We start from the raw sequence: 16,184 nt of genomic DNA, 5'->3' as shown, positions 1-16,184 counted from the left end.
TAGTTAACTGTGAGACAATGATGGAATATTCTTCCCTATTTTGACCTACCAGGGTAATAATCCCAAAAAATGATTTTTAAAAATGACAATGTACGTTATTAGCATAAGCCTTAAGATTGAAAAACAAAGCCAACTCCTGATTCTCTTTGTTTAACCTAGGAATTGCTTCCAGAAACAAAATTATGTATCTGTGGCCACTCTTCTGGTGATGGGCATCCTCACAACACATTTGCAGTAAGTTACACTGGGCAATTAGAAATTCAGCTACTAAGCACAAGGCCATGGATCCAGTCCCACTGAATAGATTATATGTGATTTTCTATAGCCAATCCCTTCCATTGGTGCAGATAATCAAGATATGACTAATGTTAAGATACAGATGTAATTAGTTGATTTTTTCTTACTTCTTTTGTTCTCAATTATGTTTCACTAGATATACAGTTCACAGTTTCTGTGAGTTGAATACCTTAAATATATAAAGGCTTTAACACCACTATACTTTTCTTGAACTTTTAGGAATAATTTGATGAGAGAGTACTGATATGCAGAAAATAAGTGGACATAGATTATGGGTTGATTCAACACATATTTTAGAACAAAATTGCTGTTCCATGTTCCTCAAGTTGTCATATAAATATACCAAGGCCTTTTTAACAGAGTCTGCCACTAGAGTGTAACTTGTCACTTTGGACTGCAATATTTGGTGAAAATCGTTTATGTGGCCCAATTCACATACCAGTCATCCTTGGAAATGAATAGTAATCCTCAAGTCTCCATTCAAGAATTTTTAAATAAAGCAACTTTATGTTTCTATTCGGCATAAATTCTACCTGCATTCTTAAGAAATCTTGAAATATTGTAAGTCATGTGTTTTCACATATAGTCAGCTCTTCACATTCATGGGTTCTGTATCTGTGGGTTCAACGAACCACAGATCCAGAATATATGGGGAAAAAATGGATGGTTGCATCTGTACTAAAAATGTTCATACATTTTTCTTCCTTATCATTATTCCCCAAAGAAAACAGTGTAACAACTATTTATACAGCATTTATTTTACATTAAGTATTATAAGCAAGCTAGAGATTATTTAAAGTATACAGGAGGATGTGCATAGGTTATATGTAAATAGTACAACATTTCATATAAGGGACTTGAGCAATTACGGATTTTGGTATCTATGTGCGTCCAATCCCCCACACATACCAAAGGACTACTCTACACAACTTTTGCTTGTTTCCTTAAGAACTGATGTATTTATTTAGGCTTAATGGGCTAGAGTATTTCTAAATTGACTCAGCCAAAATTTATTTACTTTTTACTACTCTATACGTAATATTTTCTAATTATAATTGACAAAAAACAACAAAATTAATACTCGTAAGCAGTCAATGTTTTCTTTAATGAAGAAGAAATATCTATTTCATACTTCGGTTAAAAAGAAAATGTTTTCAATAAAAATCATGTCAAATTAATGAGAGGATATTTATGGAAAATATGAAACTTTTAAAAATGTTAGTTGCAATACAAAAATAAACTCAAAAGTGGAAGCAGCAATTACATATCCTATTCTATAGAAATAGTGAATGTCAAAAAAAAAAAAAGGAAAAAGTGAATGTCGAGGATGGGTAATACATGTTATATATGCAGGCTTCAGAGAGATCTGAACTTACCTGGTTTGTAGTCTCATTCACTGTAATTTGGTCATTCATAGTATTTAGTCCCCCTAAGCCTTTTTGTAACAACATTTGAAAGCAAAATAGCAAAAATTTAAAAATGGTGGTAAGTTTTGCTGATATGATGTTATTAAGTTTATGTGAAAGATTAAAATAATCTTAACTTCTAAGTATTCTCTGTATATTTTAAAGGAAGATAAATTTTAGATAAACATCAAGTGCAATTATATACTTTAACTTAATAAAGAAAATTAACTTCAAAATTACTTTTTAAAATAGTGCATTAAAAATGGGACAGTTTTCCTAATTAGTAACACTTTTTCCTAAAATAATCCCAATGGAAAAATTGTTTTCATCAGACCGAAGAGTTAACTGGCTTAACTGCTAATAGTGTTTGCTCTTTACCTAAAACTACTTCTACCATTTAAAATAAATATCAGTTCTACTGATGAAAGAAAACAAATCTATAGCATCAAATCTTTTTTTTTTTTTTTTTTTTTTTGGAGACGGAGTCTCGCTCTGTCGCCCAGGCTGGAGTGCTATGGCTGGATCTCAGCTCACTGCAAGCTCCGCCTCCTGGGTCTATGCCATTCTCCTGCCTCAGCCCCCCGAGTAGCTGGGACTACAGGCGCCAGCCACCTCGCCTGGCTAGTTTTTTGTATTTTTTATTTGAGATGGGGTTTCACTGTGTTAGCCAGGATGGTCTCGATCTCCTGACCTCGTGATCCGCCCGTCTCGGCCTCCCAAAGTGCTGGGATTACAGGTTTGAGCCACCGCGCCCGGCCCTAGCATCAAATCTTTATATTTTCACTGACATATTTTCAGAATGAAAATGAGATGTGGAGAAGTAAAATGATTCACCAGAGGCCATGTAATTTCTCAATGGTAAGGCTGAATTTCTATCCCAAGTTAGAGATGACCAGTGTATTGGTCTTTCCAAAAGTATCCCAAATTGTTCTTGACTGCCTTGAGTGCAGTGTTGAGTAGAAGTCTGAGGTTCTTCCATGTGTCGGAGACTGCATCTCATCTCTCAGATCGAAAGAGCACCAGGATGAGTTAGTGAGGTCTGGTATGGCTGGTGGGGAAGGAGGAGCATAGTAGTGCATTTGTCATCAGATGTTTGCCATCTCCTTAGTGTGCCAATTTAATACTTCATATTGGCCATTGAGTGACTTTACAAATGGGGCTTTTTGGCTTCAGAACACAAGGGAAATATTATTTAAGTAATATTAACTGCTTATTTTCCTTTATTGATTACCTTATATATAATCTTCAGCATGCTAAAATGGCTACATAATGTGATTTAAAATCAATATGCTAACCAGAACAAATACTATATTATCCATAGTTGACAATTGCTGTGTGATGGACATGGTTCTCTTTTAGTATTCATTGCATTTATAAGTACCAGTATGCCAGAGTGGTAGTATGGAATACCATAAGAATACTGGTGGGCTAAAAAGAAGAAAGAGGTCAAAAGGATAGATGGGGCACCTAGAGCCTGCCATATTTTTTCATCACTATGTAACTGACATTTATAATGAATTGTGAATTATTACAATAGTTTTCAAATTTTAAGATACCCTATATAATGCCTATCAAGGTGTTAATTTAATGTCACACATATTATTTCCATGGTTGGTCAGCCTACACATACACATACAAGCCAAAATTTTCAGGCACGTGTTCCAAATCGGTGGATTAAATTAATTTTTACTCTTCCCATCACACCCAATTCACTTAAAAAATAAAAATCGCTTAAGTTTATTAACAATCCTAAAGTAAAGTGCCAAAAATTGCAGGGAGAAAAAGTCACTTACATTACCAAATGAAGGTTAAAGCCCAAATTATCTCAAGGAAATAATATTACATATTTGATATTAAACAGGGGTCAAAAGCTCTTCACCATACCAATTATATATTTTTCAGATATAATTGTATCAATTTACTAGCAAAACGTGCAATAAAAATATATTTTCATAGGGTTTTTTCTGGTGTCTTGGCTTGTTGATAACCATCAAACATTGGCCATCACCTGAGTATTGTACTTCCCTATTATCACATTGTTGAACAGTAGTGATATTTTAATGTACTCACTAATAAATTGTGTTTAATGTGCCTCTATCAATTCATTGCAATACTGGGCAGTAATTGTACGCACTTATCTTTATGTGAAAATTGTTATTCTGAATTTTGTCTACTTGTTGTATTTAAAGAAATATTTGGGCTCCTTTGGTTTTATATTTACTATTCTAAGAGTAACAATATAATGTCCTTACTATAACTTTGAATTTAATAGATAAAAAAGCATTAATTTCTGACTTTAAAAAGCGAGGATATCAGAGTAAGAGAGCTTCATTGTTAGAGAATGCTTTTCATTGCTCGCTTTTCACATTCAGTTTTTTCAAATAGTGTCTAGTTTAATCTGAAAAAAAAAAAATCTTCACTTATTTTACTTTTCTTTCAAACTCCAGTACTAGAATACATGCCTTTCTTTTTTTCCTGATGTATCAAACAGATTTACAAATTACTAACTCTGCCAAGATTCTAAATTTCACAATCTTTGGCTTCCTTACAAGATAGTAACCCAAGTTCATTCACTACTCTCTAACTATGCCCTGTTGGCACCTCATCTGCCTGAATGACCTCATTAACACCTATCTGCAAGTAATCTTATTGTTAGTCTTGCCTACAGGTTTTTACACCTAAGTGAATACTATTTTACATAGGATTCTGCCAGTTAGTTCTAACTGCAAAGGCAATTATGTGGAATGCTTAGGGTCTTTGTCTTTGGTTCTTATTTTTAAAACCTTTAGCATTGAGCCACATGAATCTTTTGATGAACAAAATATCTTGTACCTATAATCTGAAAATGAAGCTTGCCTGGCCTTGGTATAACTGCTTTATTTTCCATTCAAACTAAATTACATTGGCCACATTTGACCTTTCTCCCTACAGGTCTTTACTATGATTATCTCCCGAATGGTTCATTTTTAATGGGGATGCTGGATTGGAAGAAATAAGAAGACAGGGATAGTGATGCTTTTTAAAATATCTTTTTATTTGTGTTCCAAATTCATCTCTTTCGAGGCTTTACATAAATCTTACACAGCACCAAATAATCCACACTGTGGGCTGTACAGTCAGCTTTCTGTTTTGATAATTGGGCCAGTTTCTTAACTTTGCTTTGCTTCACGTTCTCAGTCTGTAAAATTATAACAATAATACTACCTACCTCGTAAGGTGGTAATGGGAATTAAATATGATAACCCTAAAAAGTACTTACCATGATGACTAACACACAGTAAACATGCAATAGATGTTGAGTTAGTATCTGTAATAGCATCAATATACTCTTGCTTGAACCAAAGAGTCAATTCTGTTGGAAGTAAATGTAAGTGTATTTTTGGTATTAACACTAAAAGGGGCATTGGGCATTGTACCTTGGGTCATGGCCAAGACAGATGACAGTGTTACCCACTGAGAGGAGTCTTTATATTAATCAATTTAAGTTGAACACTGACTTACTAATTCACACAAAAATAGTGTTATCCAAATGCTTTCTGATTTGTTAAGTGGAAGACAGCTAAGTGGAAGAGACAGAACTCTGCCTCACCAGACCTAAATGATTCCTGGCAGCCAAGAAGAATCATAGCTAAAATATGTAAGGAAAGGTGATTGTTCACCAGTAGTCTGTATCCAGCTAGAGCACATGAAGCTACAAAGTTAGGAAATGCATGCAGCAATGTTGAATTACCTCTATTTTTTTCTTCCTATATTATAAACATATTAGCAGAGAGTAAGCTGAAGTTAAAGATAAATTACTACTTATTAGTGTCGATAGTTTTAACTAACATGCTGAAAACAATGAACCAAGGATAATGTTGCAGTAATTTTCTTCACAGTACCCTTTTTATAAAAGCTGTTTACAGTATTTAACTCTTTGCATTTGTATAAAGATGTGTGGTATACACTTGAATTTATTGTTTTACTGTGTTTATTTTTGAGTGGTTTTTATTGATTATTATGATGGTATTCACACTATGGCCCTTCAGTAAGAAATAAACTTAAGATAATGAAATGTTTCAAACACGTTATAGATTATTTTGTTAATGCCATATAGGGACCGTGTTTAGGGTTACTGTTGAAAACATTCCAGATACTGTATCCATCTGAAACAGAATAAAGGTTTTTGTTTTTAAAGCCTTGGCTGACATGTGTATGCAACTTCTTGATTAATCTTTTTCACCCTACTGTAATTCAAGATATTAGTAATTATCTCTACACACCCCTCTCAGCTGGAAGGTAAGCTCCCTGAGCTCAGTTTGTTCTAGAAACGTCTCCTGAGTGGTTGCCCCTCACCTTCTATTTCATTGTAATACTTGAGATTGCCAAGAATTCTCTTGATGTTGGTTCCAGGAAGGACCAGTAGCAGAGATTTTTCAGTGGAGGATCCTCTTTGAAATTTATAATGAATAATTTACTCCCCTTGATGACTCACCAAAGCATTAGTGTGGCAGAAATTGGGGGCTGATGAAAGGATTATTTATTTAGTTACTGGTTTTGTTGTTGTTAATATATTTTTCATCAAATAAATTGATACACACACTAGAATACATATGTGGCAATAATAGGCATTTATGGTGCTTATTAGGACAGACCGTATTTTTCTTTTCACATTTTAAAATTATTTGTAATAAGCTATTAGTGATAGACTCTACAAATTTGAAATGTAATTGGCATTAACTTCCAACAGTTTGCTCTACAGTTTTTGCATATTTCTAAGCATCACTTAAGAAAATGTGCACTCCCGGCCGGGCGCGGTGGCTCAAGCCTGTAATCCCAGCACTTTGGGAGGCCGAGGCAGGCGGATCACAAGGTCAGGAGATCGAGATGACAGTGAAACCCCGTCTCTACTAAAAATACAAAAAATTAGCCGGGCGCGGTGGCGGGCGCCTGTAGTCCTAGCTACTCGGGAGGCTGAGGCAGGAGAATGGCGTGAACCCAGGAGGCGGAGCTTGCAGTGAGCCGAGATCGCGCCACTGCACTCCAGCCTGGGCAACAGCGTGAGACTCCGTCTCAAAAAAAAAAAGAAAAAGAAAAAAGAAAAAAAAAAAAGAAAATGTGCATTCTGTATTATTTGTATTTCTGTTCCCTGTCTATTTCCACATCATCTTATTTTAGCATAACTGAAAGTTGTAGAAAATGCTGTGTCATTTTAGTGTACAAATTTTCAGAATTGTGCACATACACATACAAACATACATCCATGAATACACATATCTAAGCAATTAATAAAAGAGTGTGCATGTGTTTTTATTCAGTTCTATGTGTAGTTTATTTTTCTTTTTATTGAAGTTACATGTTTTAGGTTTGTAATTTTCATTAGGTGAATGAATTGTTTGTTAGGCATAGGATTAAAACATTATGGAACCAAATGTTTATAACTGGCATAGTTTACGCAGTACTGTATTTACTTTAAAAAATATTTCTAAATAACTGGATTTTTAAATATAAATTTCAATACATAGGATGTCAGGTTAAGCAGCACAGGACTTCCATCGACATTAAAACTTAAACCTGAAAACAACAACAACAACAACAACAACAAAACTTAAACCTGGAACTACACGCTGTACTTTAACAATGGAGTTCAGAAAGCCGATAGCTGGATTTTTGTTATGCTGTAATAACTTTATGCATCGGACAATTTAGATGAAATTGCACTTGTTTACTTTCAAATAATCCTATTGTTTATCATAATGATAAATTTTATGCAAATAGACTCATACTCTTAATCAGATAAAGTCTTATACCAAGTTAGAGAACGCAAAATTGAACTTTTAAAATACTTAGCATCAAGAACAGTTTGTAATGCTCAGGCTCTCACAATCATTCTCCTTAGCTCCTTTCCATGAAGTCATGATTTCTTTTCCACCAGACTTCCTCCTGATCTCTCTTGAGATATTGTGAGATAGTTTACAATATTAGAAGAAATCATCTACTCTTCAGATCGACAGTACTAGTTACAACATTATACTTCAGACTACATATGTTATATATTTAATATTTTATGAATAATGCTTTAATAATTTTAATTTAGAATTTTATGTGTAGAATATTTAGTCTGGCATACAACAGACAATATAGAATGAGGGTAAGAAACTTCATCATAAGAGATTATAATAAAGGGGAGGCATCAAGCAAACATCTCAGAGATAAATTATCATTATATTAAGCATAATTCATAAATTCACAGAGAGTTGTGCAATCGTAGAGGGAAAGTGTTACCAAAATGATGTCCTCAGAATTGAATAAGCAAGCTTAAAAGTTTAGGAATTCAGTATTTCTAGAGTACCACATACATATACCTAAGGAACATTTTCTGGTGCATAGATCATTAATACAAAATTAAGATAAGACAATTAATATGAATAGCATATGTACTGTTGTTTTATCCCTATTTCCTTCCCCATCCTTGTTGCCTGTAAGTTGTAGGTATAAGAGATTATATCTCTTAAACTCTTCTATATTGAGGCTAGAAAACATACTTTTTTTGCGTATCTGCTGTTTTATATTACCTGAGTAGACACTGCTATTTTGGAAGGGTTGCGCCCTGTTCTTACATTGCCAAATTGCCAAAATTCAAAGGAAGGGATGTCTGCTTAACATCTATTTTCATCCTATATGAACTGATAGTGTATTATAGCTAAAAGGGGCCTTATAGTTCATCTAATTCAACTCCTTTATTTTATAATTGAAAAAAAGTGTAAAAGAATCAAAGTGACTTCCTTAATATCTCCCCATTATTAATTGAATTCAGGAGGGAGCTACTGATGATCTGACAGTTCTTTAGTTTTGACTCATGGTTCATATGTATTAATTTTGCCAGGCCGTTTATTTTAGTTTTAATTCTATGTATCTGTCAATTTAGGAAATCACTCTGTTTTTCCAAATGTTGCTAATCACATTTACCTATGAAAAAGTTTTAAAAACCAGATGGATATCATGATCACTTATGAAATTACCATTCATATTACTTGACTACATGTGGTTTGTTGAGGACACTTTTGAGGTGTCAGTCAGACCTAGGATATTGTTTCATTTATAGGTCTAGGTTTTAGAAAAGGAAAATTTAAGGTTCCTCAGTGATTTCCTCAGAAATGTTTTAGAGTGAATTGTGAAATTCCTGACTGTTGATTTATTGCTTATGTTATTTTATTAAGATTTCAGTTAGGAGAAAAAAAGCACTTAAAATACATATATAAGACAATAGAAATTTAGTTTCTAATTGTTAAAAGAATAAGCCTAATGGTTACCAAGCCTTAATCCTTTACATTTTCTCTTTATTTAGACTCTACATTCAAGAAGGATCAATTGCTTTATAGAAAGGACCAAAATCTGAGGGTTTCCCAGACTTTTCCAGTTGTTTGTTCACTATTCTTCAGATAAATATGTATTAACAATTAAAAATAAGTGGTTAGTGGATCTGTTGTGCCATCCTGATCTTGGAATTCTAAGAAAAGAAAGTAAGACAATACTTTTAAGTCTGATATTTAAATATTGGACACTCAATATATAAAGCCCAGGATAGATGCTTGGATTGATCAGGTAAAGATACTGAATTCATAACATAAAATTTTTATCCCATAAAATATATTCATAGCACTAATGATAGAAATGGGTACAGAGGTTACGGAATTCTTTTGAGAAATTGTGTTTCTCGATCAGTCCTAGATAAGTATCTGGGACCTATCAATTCTACCGTTGTTAATTAGCACATACAATTTTGTTACTGTGACTGTCTCCCACCCCAAACTGGGCTCTTCTCTTTCCCTACCTTCTGCTTCTGTTCTCAGACATACCATATTCCATTTTTTTTTTCTGTCCGCCAGTAGACTGTTTCCTTTTCTTCCCTGTGCATCCACTTCTACTGGTCATGCAAACCCCAACTCAGTTACTGTTGCACGTGAATGCTTTTTCACCAACACAGTTCACATGGATTCATTCCTTTTTTAATATTGTGTATTATACTTGTCTAACTCTTAACTCACACTTTTGGAATTATTCTTGCATAGCTTCCTTGATACTCAGTTCCATTCAACACATATTCACTGAGCATGTACTATGGATAACTCATGTTGCTAAGCAGTCTTTTCAGTAAAATGATGAGTTATCAGCTGTATTTGAGAAATTTATATTATGAAAATGGGAAATACATAATTTAGGACTCAAAAACTCTATGCGCTCTAAGGAGAGATTCAATTGTACTGAGGAATTAAAAACAAGTAGATAGGAGAGGTTTATTTTAGGTAAAGTTTTTGTTTTTGTTTTTTTAAATCTTATTGGCATATGTAGCCTCTGATTGTATGGGCTAATGCCAGAATTTGAAATTTTAAGGACTTTTTAAAAGGATCTTAAATATTCTGTAAGATTTTGAGTAAGGAAGTAGATGTAACATAACTAGACCATCCTACTTATGATATCCTTAGAGCAATAGAAAGCAGTCACTGAAATGAGAAAAAATATTGGAGTCTATGTGTCCAATTAGAGTGTGTTGTCAGAAAAACAAACTATCATCATCTTAACTAGGGGAAGGACAGGAGAAGGAAATAAGACAGATTTAAGAAAGAAGGCTGGGCACGGTGGCTCACGCCTGTAATCCCAGCACTTTGGGAGGCTGAGGCAGGTGGATCACCTGAGGTCAGTAGTTTGAGACCAGCCTGACCAACATGGTTAAACCCCATCTCTACTAAAAATGCAAGAATTAGCCGGATGTGTTGGCGTGTGCCTGTAGTCCCAGCCACTTGGGAGGATGAGACAGAAGAATTGTTTGAACCTGGGAGGCAGAGGTTGCAGTGAGCCAAAATTACACCACTGTACTCCAGCCTGGGCAACAGAGCGAGACTCCATCTCAAAAAAAAAAAAAAGAAAAAGAAAAAAGAAAAAGGAAAGAAAGAAAGAAAGAAAGAAAGAAAAGAAAGAATACAACGACTTGATTTTTAAAAGCATGTTGACAATTAGAAAAACAAGAAATTGAGATTTCTGTAATTTTATACCTGTTTATCTGTATTTGGCAGGTTGTGGCCCTGGTAATATCTAAAACACAAGAACTGCAGATTTGACCATAGGCAGTAGGAAGTTGAAAGTGACAATCAGTTTTGTTTGAAAAGTGGGATATCTGTGTGTTCAGTAGGCAGTTAGCGTTGAGTTGGAGATGATGCATTTTTGGAAATCATATAATATACAGGAGACTGGAGTCCCATGATTTTTAAGGAGATCATGAAGAGTAAGATAGCACAGAGAAGTCACATGACAAGACACTGGGTAAAGGAAGAATGAGCCAGCAAAGAATGTGAATCTATAGCAGTAGAGAACCAGGAGCCAGCAGTCAAAGGCCAGTAGAAGATACACACACAAAAACACAAGCACACACACACACACACACAAGCACACGGACATACTGGTTTTGTTGCTAGTATCTTCTTCCATTTATTTATTTATTTATTTATTTATTTAGAGATGGAGTCTGGTGCTGTCACCCAGGCTGGAGTGCAATGGCACAGTCTCTGCTCACTATAACCTCTGCCTCCCAGGCTTAAGCAATCCTCCCTCCTCAGCCTCTCCAGTAGTTGGCACCACAGTCACAAGCCACCACATCTGACTGATTATTGTATTTTTTGTAGAGATGGGGTTTCACCATTGCCCAGGCTGGTCTCGAACGCCTGGGCTTACAGACGTGAGCCACTCTGCCTGGCCATCTCCTTTATAATTAACACTGGTTTTTTTTTTGGTCAGATTAGTTTTAGGTTCACAGCAAAACTGAGAGAAAGTTAGGGATTTCTCATATACCTCCTACACACATAGCCTCTCCTCTTATAAACATCCCAACCAGAGTGGTACATTTTTACCACCGTTGAACCTATATTGACACAGCATTATCTCCCTGACTCCATAGATTACATTAGGGTTCACTCTTGGTGTTGTACATTCTATGGGTTTGGACAAATATATGATTACATGTATCCATCAGTGTAGTATCATACAGAGGTTTCACTGCCCTACAAATCCTTGGTGTTTTCACCATTCATTCCTTCCTCCCCGTAGTACCTGGAAACCAATGGAAGAGATTTTTTTTTTAACCTAAGGATGGTTAGCATTATTAAAGACTGAAATGTGGATTTAAGACTGTGGATAAGACACGAAGAAAGTCATTACATTTGGCAAGAGTGTTTTCAATAAAATGTACCATAGAGCTATGATTTGAATGGTCACTGAGAAAGGAGTACATAGGGATTACGAATAGTATACATTAGTCTTTCAGGAAAAATGCTGCTAAAGGGGAAACTGATAGAATGGTGACTTGAGACAAAAGCAGAATTGAGGAAGACCTTGGTGGAGGGGAGATGGTGACAGTGGCAATGAAAAGATTAAAAATGCAAGAGGGAAAACAAAGTATTGAAACAAGTTCTGAAACATGATGGGAGGAGGGTGATGCCATTAAGGGCACAGAGAGAGGTAGTTAATCTTTAAAAAGAATAGAAACCCACTTCCATCTGAATTTGGTAGAAATTTAAAGATCAGTAAACACATAGACTGTTAACTCTTTGATATTATGTGTTGTCTGTTTATAGTTTGTGACTACCATTATGCCCTTCGCCCACAGTGTCACAACACCTGAATTCGAGCTTTGATGATCACCTTTTAGGGATTCCTGCTTCTAGGACAAATCATGTGAAATAAGGAAAGGGTGTTGCTTATTGCTGCTAAAATTTTCTAGATGTGACAGCTTTACTCTCACCATATTTGTTATATTTGATGATATTATTGGCTAAGAGAATAACTGCTCATTAGAGTTAAAACTTAGCAACTATTTTTCATAAAAGACTCTAATAATACAGTCACAATGTGAGTGTTCTTTCCTTTTCCTCCGAGAGTTAAGATGGATTAGCATACATCTAAAGAACATAAATTATTTTATGAAACATTGAGATACATTAAAATTTTGAACTTTTGAAATAATTGGTTAATTTTTGGTAATTAATAAAATAAAGCTTTTCAATTTTTAGAAAAACCTTTTAGTGAAAAGAGATCATGTAACGAGAGAGAATTATACGCAGAAATATTATGATAGTTTCATTTTTACATGTTGTCAGTTTTAAACTTTAAGAGAAACCCAATAAACCAACCACTGAAACTGACCTTAGACATATTTAACTGCCTAAATCTGCCTTTAGTACTGTGGATATAAAGATATGCCAAGATAACATCTTTACACACAAAAACTTCTTTTCGGCCGGGCGCGGTTGCTCAAGCCTGTAATCCCAGCACTTTGGGAGGCCGAGGCGGGTGGATCACGAGGTCAGGAGATCGAGACTATCCTGGCTAACATGGTGAAACCCCGTCTCTACTAAAAATATAAAAAACTAGCCGGGCGTGGTGGCGGGCGCCTGTAGTCTCAGCTACTTGGGAGGCTGAGGCGGGAGAATGGCGTGAACCCGGGAGGCGGAGCTTGCAGTGAGCCGAGATCACGCCACTGCACTCCAGCCTGGGAGACACAGCGAGACTCCGTCTCAAAAAAAAAAAAAAAAAAAAAATTTCTTTTCTTGCTGTTTATGAAATTGGAACTAAAGTGTGAGGAAGACAAAAATAAATAATAAAGAAATAAATAACAACGAAAGACACAAATAGGCACCTTGCTCTTGGAGTTCACAATTGAAAAACTTTTCTTTGCCTGGGCATGGTGACTCACACCTGTAATCCCAGCACTTTGGGAGGCCAAGGCAGGTGGATCATTTGAGGTCAGGAGTTCAAGCAAGACCAACCTGGCTAACATGGTGAAACGTGCCTCTACTGAAACCCAAAATTAGCTGGGTGTGGTGGCACACGCCTGTAATCCCAGCTACTTGGGAGGCCAAGGCAGGAGAATTCCTTTAACCCAGAGGTGGAGGCTGTAGTGAGCAGAGATCGCTCCACTGCACGCCAGCCTGGGCAACAGAGTAAGACTGTCTCAAAAACAAAACAAAACAAAACAAAAAACAAGAAACTTTTCTTCATCACTCTGCTTTCACGCACATTTGTCATTTCTGAGCCTCACGACTTTTCTAACCACCTCCATCCAAGTTTTTTTTTTTTTGTACTGTGTCCAAAAGCTAACCCCTAGGCCTTACTATCAACTTTTTTCCCTGTAAACTTGTACTAGTCTACCTTTCTTAGAGAATGACCTGAAAAATATATTTATTCTAAGTTGATGACTGATAACAATAAATTATTCCTTTAAGGAAAATAGTTGTCTGTTCACAGATGATATTTCTGCTTCACAAAGGAGACCTTGAACCACAGAATTTCAAGAATTGGTGACTTTTGATTGAGAGTATATTCTGTCCAAATATTTCTGTGACTTCTGAGCAAATAGTTCCTACAGCATTTTTACCCAAAATAATTCATTTTAACATGATAATCAGAATCCTTCCCCCACATTTTCTAAGTTACCAGCCATGCAAATTTGTTGTAGCTCTTCAAACTAAATTAATTTTTTTCTCTTTTGCCCTTTATTAAAGTTTTGATCAAAGTATCCAGTATATCAGATTTTATGAGGCAAAAACCACAGCATGTTCAATTCAGCAGAAGCCCAAAAGACACAAATAGGTACCTTGTTCTTGTAATACCTTTGAGGTATTGCAACTATTTGCAATAATTTTTATTATACACATTTACACTATTTTTTGAGGAAACTGAGCATAACTAAAAAATAAAATAATTTGTTTTGGGTCACATTTCAGTAAATGACTGAGTCCAGATCCAAACTCAGAGCCTTCTGACTCTAAGATCTGACTTTTACATCACACCATCTATGGCATTCTTCTGATTTTTTTTTAATTACTCCACTACAAACATCATTTAAAAGAAAGTTTTCCCCCCTACATTAGAACAATGCCTGACTATTTGAATGATCTTAGCTGCCTTGAACACTGGCTTTGCTTTTCTCCACCTCCTATAAACCAGTGATTTTCAGCTCCATCCACTGCAAACAAGAACACAGAAGGATTTGACAATTAATAAGCAATGTTCCAACACAATGCTCTCAAAAACTTGACAATTTTTTAACATTCTGATCACAACTTCCTGTATTTCTCCTATTAGTTTACATTTCCTTATCTTTCGTGAACTAACACCTTACTTTCATTAAATCTTTTCTTCTGTTTGTCAGTCTACACACTTGGTATTCTTTCATCTATGCTACTTCTCTAAAATCTACCCTCTTCCTGTCACCTGTCTTGCTAACAGACTCTCAAAAATAATTAAATATTCACTCTGCCCTAAATATGTTCACTTCTTGCCCACCACCATGCCTTTGCCCACGCAAGTCTCTCCTTCCTCTCTGCTCTGGAAGTGCTAGAGTTTGTGGAGTACCCTATCATGTCCTGGCTGAGGTATTTTCATCTTGCTACAGTAACATCTGTATGGATTGGAAAGTTCCTCCAACTTTTTTACTTTTCTTTTCTAGATTATTACGTTGGGGGCATATTACTTCATTTTCCCATGCTACATAATGCAAAATGCACACAAGTGTTTCTAGCACAATGTCTGGCACATAGTAGGTAATTTAAAAAGCAATCTCTTTTTTATTTGCTTCCATGGAATTTTGTTTTCTTTTGTTATTCATAATACTTAATCTAAATACTTCTTCACAGAATCAAAAACAAAGTACAGTTTTGAGTGAAACCATAATGGTAAGCAATATTCAATTTTATTTTTCTTCCATGTCTCATCAAATGGTAGTTTATCCTTACTAACCAAGAAAAGCTTCTGAAGTATGTAAAGATTTTTGGAAATAGTGAGACATTAAGGAATGGATAGAGTTTTTGTTAAGTTTACTAGTCTTTATGTCAACGTGCCCCAAACGTGGGTAGCCATCAGGGTTACATTTTTCTGAGTCTCACCCCAACTTACAAATTTATTATTTTTAGTGAAAGGGTCAGAAAATCTGTGTTTCTACCTAGAGCTCTTGGTGATTCTGATTATTAGTAAAAATTAGAATACATTTACTCCAAAGCCTCTTTAAACAAAGTGTGCTCTATGGGCCAACCAAATCTCCTGGGAACATCTTAGAAATGCAGAATCTCAGTGGGGCCCCACCACACACCTGCTGAATTACAGTCTGCATTTTAACCAGGTCTTCAGTTAATTTATGCTCATTAAAATTTAAGAAGCACTGTAGTAAACGCTACTATTAAAAAAAAAAAATAGGCCAGGCATGGTGGCTCACACCTGAATCCCAGCACTTTGGGAAGCCGAGGTGAGCAGATCACTGATGGCCAGGAGTTAAAGACCAGCCTGGCCAGCATGGTGAAACCCCGTCTCTACCAAAAACACAAAAAATTAGCGGGGTGTGGTGACATACGCCTGTGCTCCCAGCTACTTGGGAGGCTGAAGTGGGAGAATCTCTTGAACTCAGGAGGCAGAGGTTGCAGTGAGCTGAGATTTTTTTTAATATGCTACAAGATA

General features: G+C 35.5%; 1 protein-coding gene across 21 annotated transcripts in view; it reads left to right on the top strand.

Moving 5' to 3' along the window:
• Positions 1 to 16,184, top strand: part of LOC105475796 (forkhead box P2) — a 600,968-nt gene that overhangs the window by 475,216 nt on the left and 109,568 nt on the right. For 12 of the 21 annotated variants that reach the window (XM_071094601.1, XM_071094595.1, XM_071094597.1 and 9 more), the window contains one exon: positions 160 to 234. The exons of the other annotated variants lie outside the window; for them this stretch is intronic. In XM_071094601.1, the coding sequence (XP_070950702.1) occupies positions 160 to 234 (75 nt within the window). The remainder of the gene's footprint in view (positions 1 to 159; positions 235 to 16,184) is intronic. 21 annotated transcript variants of the gene reach the window in all.

This window comes from Macaca nemestrina, chromosome 4 (genome assembly GCF_043159975.1).
Source record: "Macaca nemestrina isolate mMacNem1 chromosome 4, mMacNem.hap1, whole genome shotgun sequence".
In the NCBI taxonomy this organism is placed as follows: domain Eukaryota; kingdom Metazoa; phylum Chordata; class Mammalia; order Primates; family Cercopithecidae; genus Macaca; species Macaca nemestrina.
This window is presented reverse-complemented; position numbering and strand designations above follow the sequence as displayed.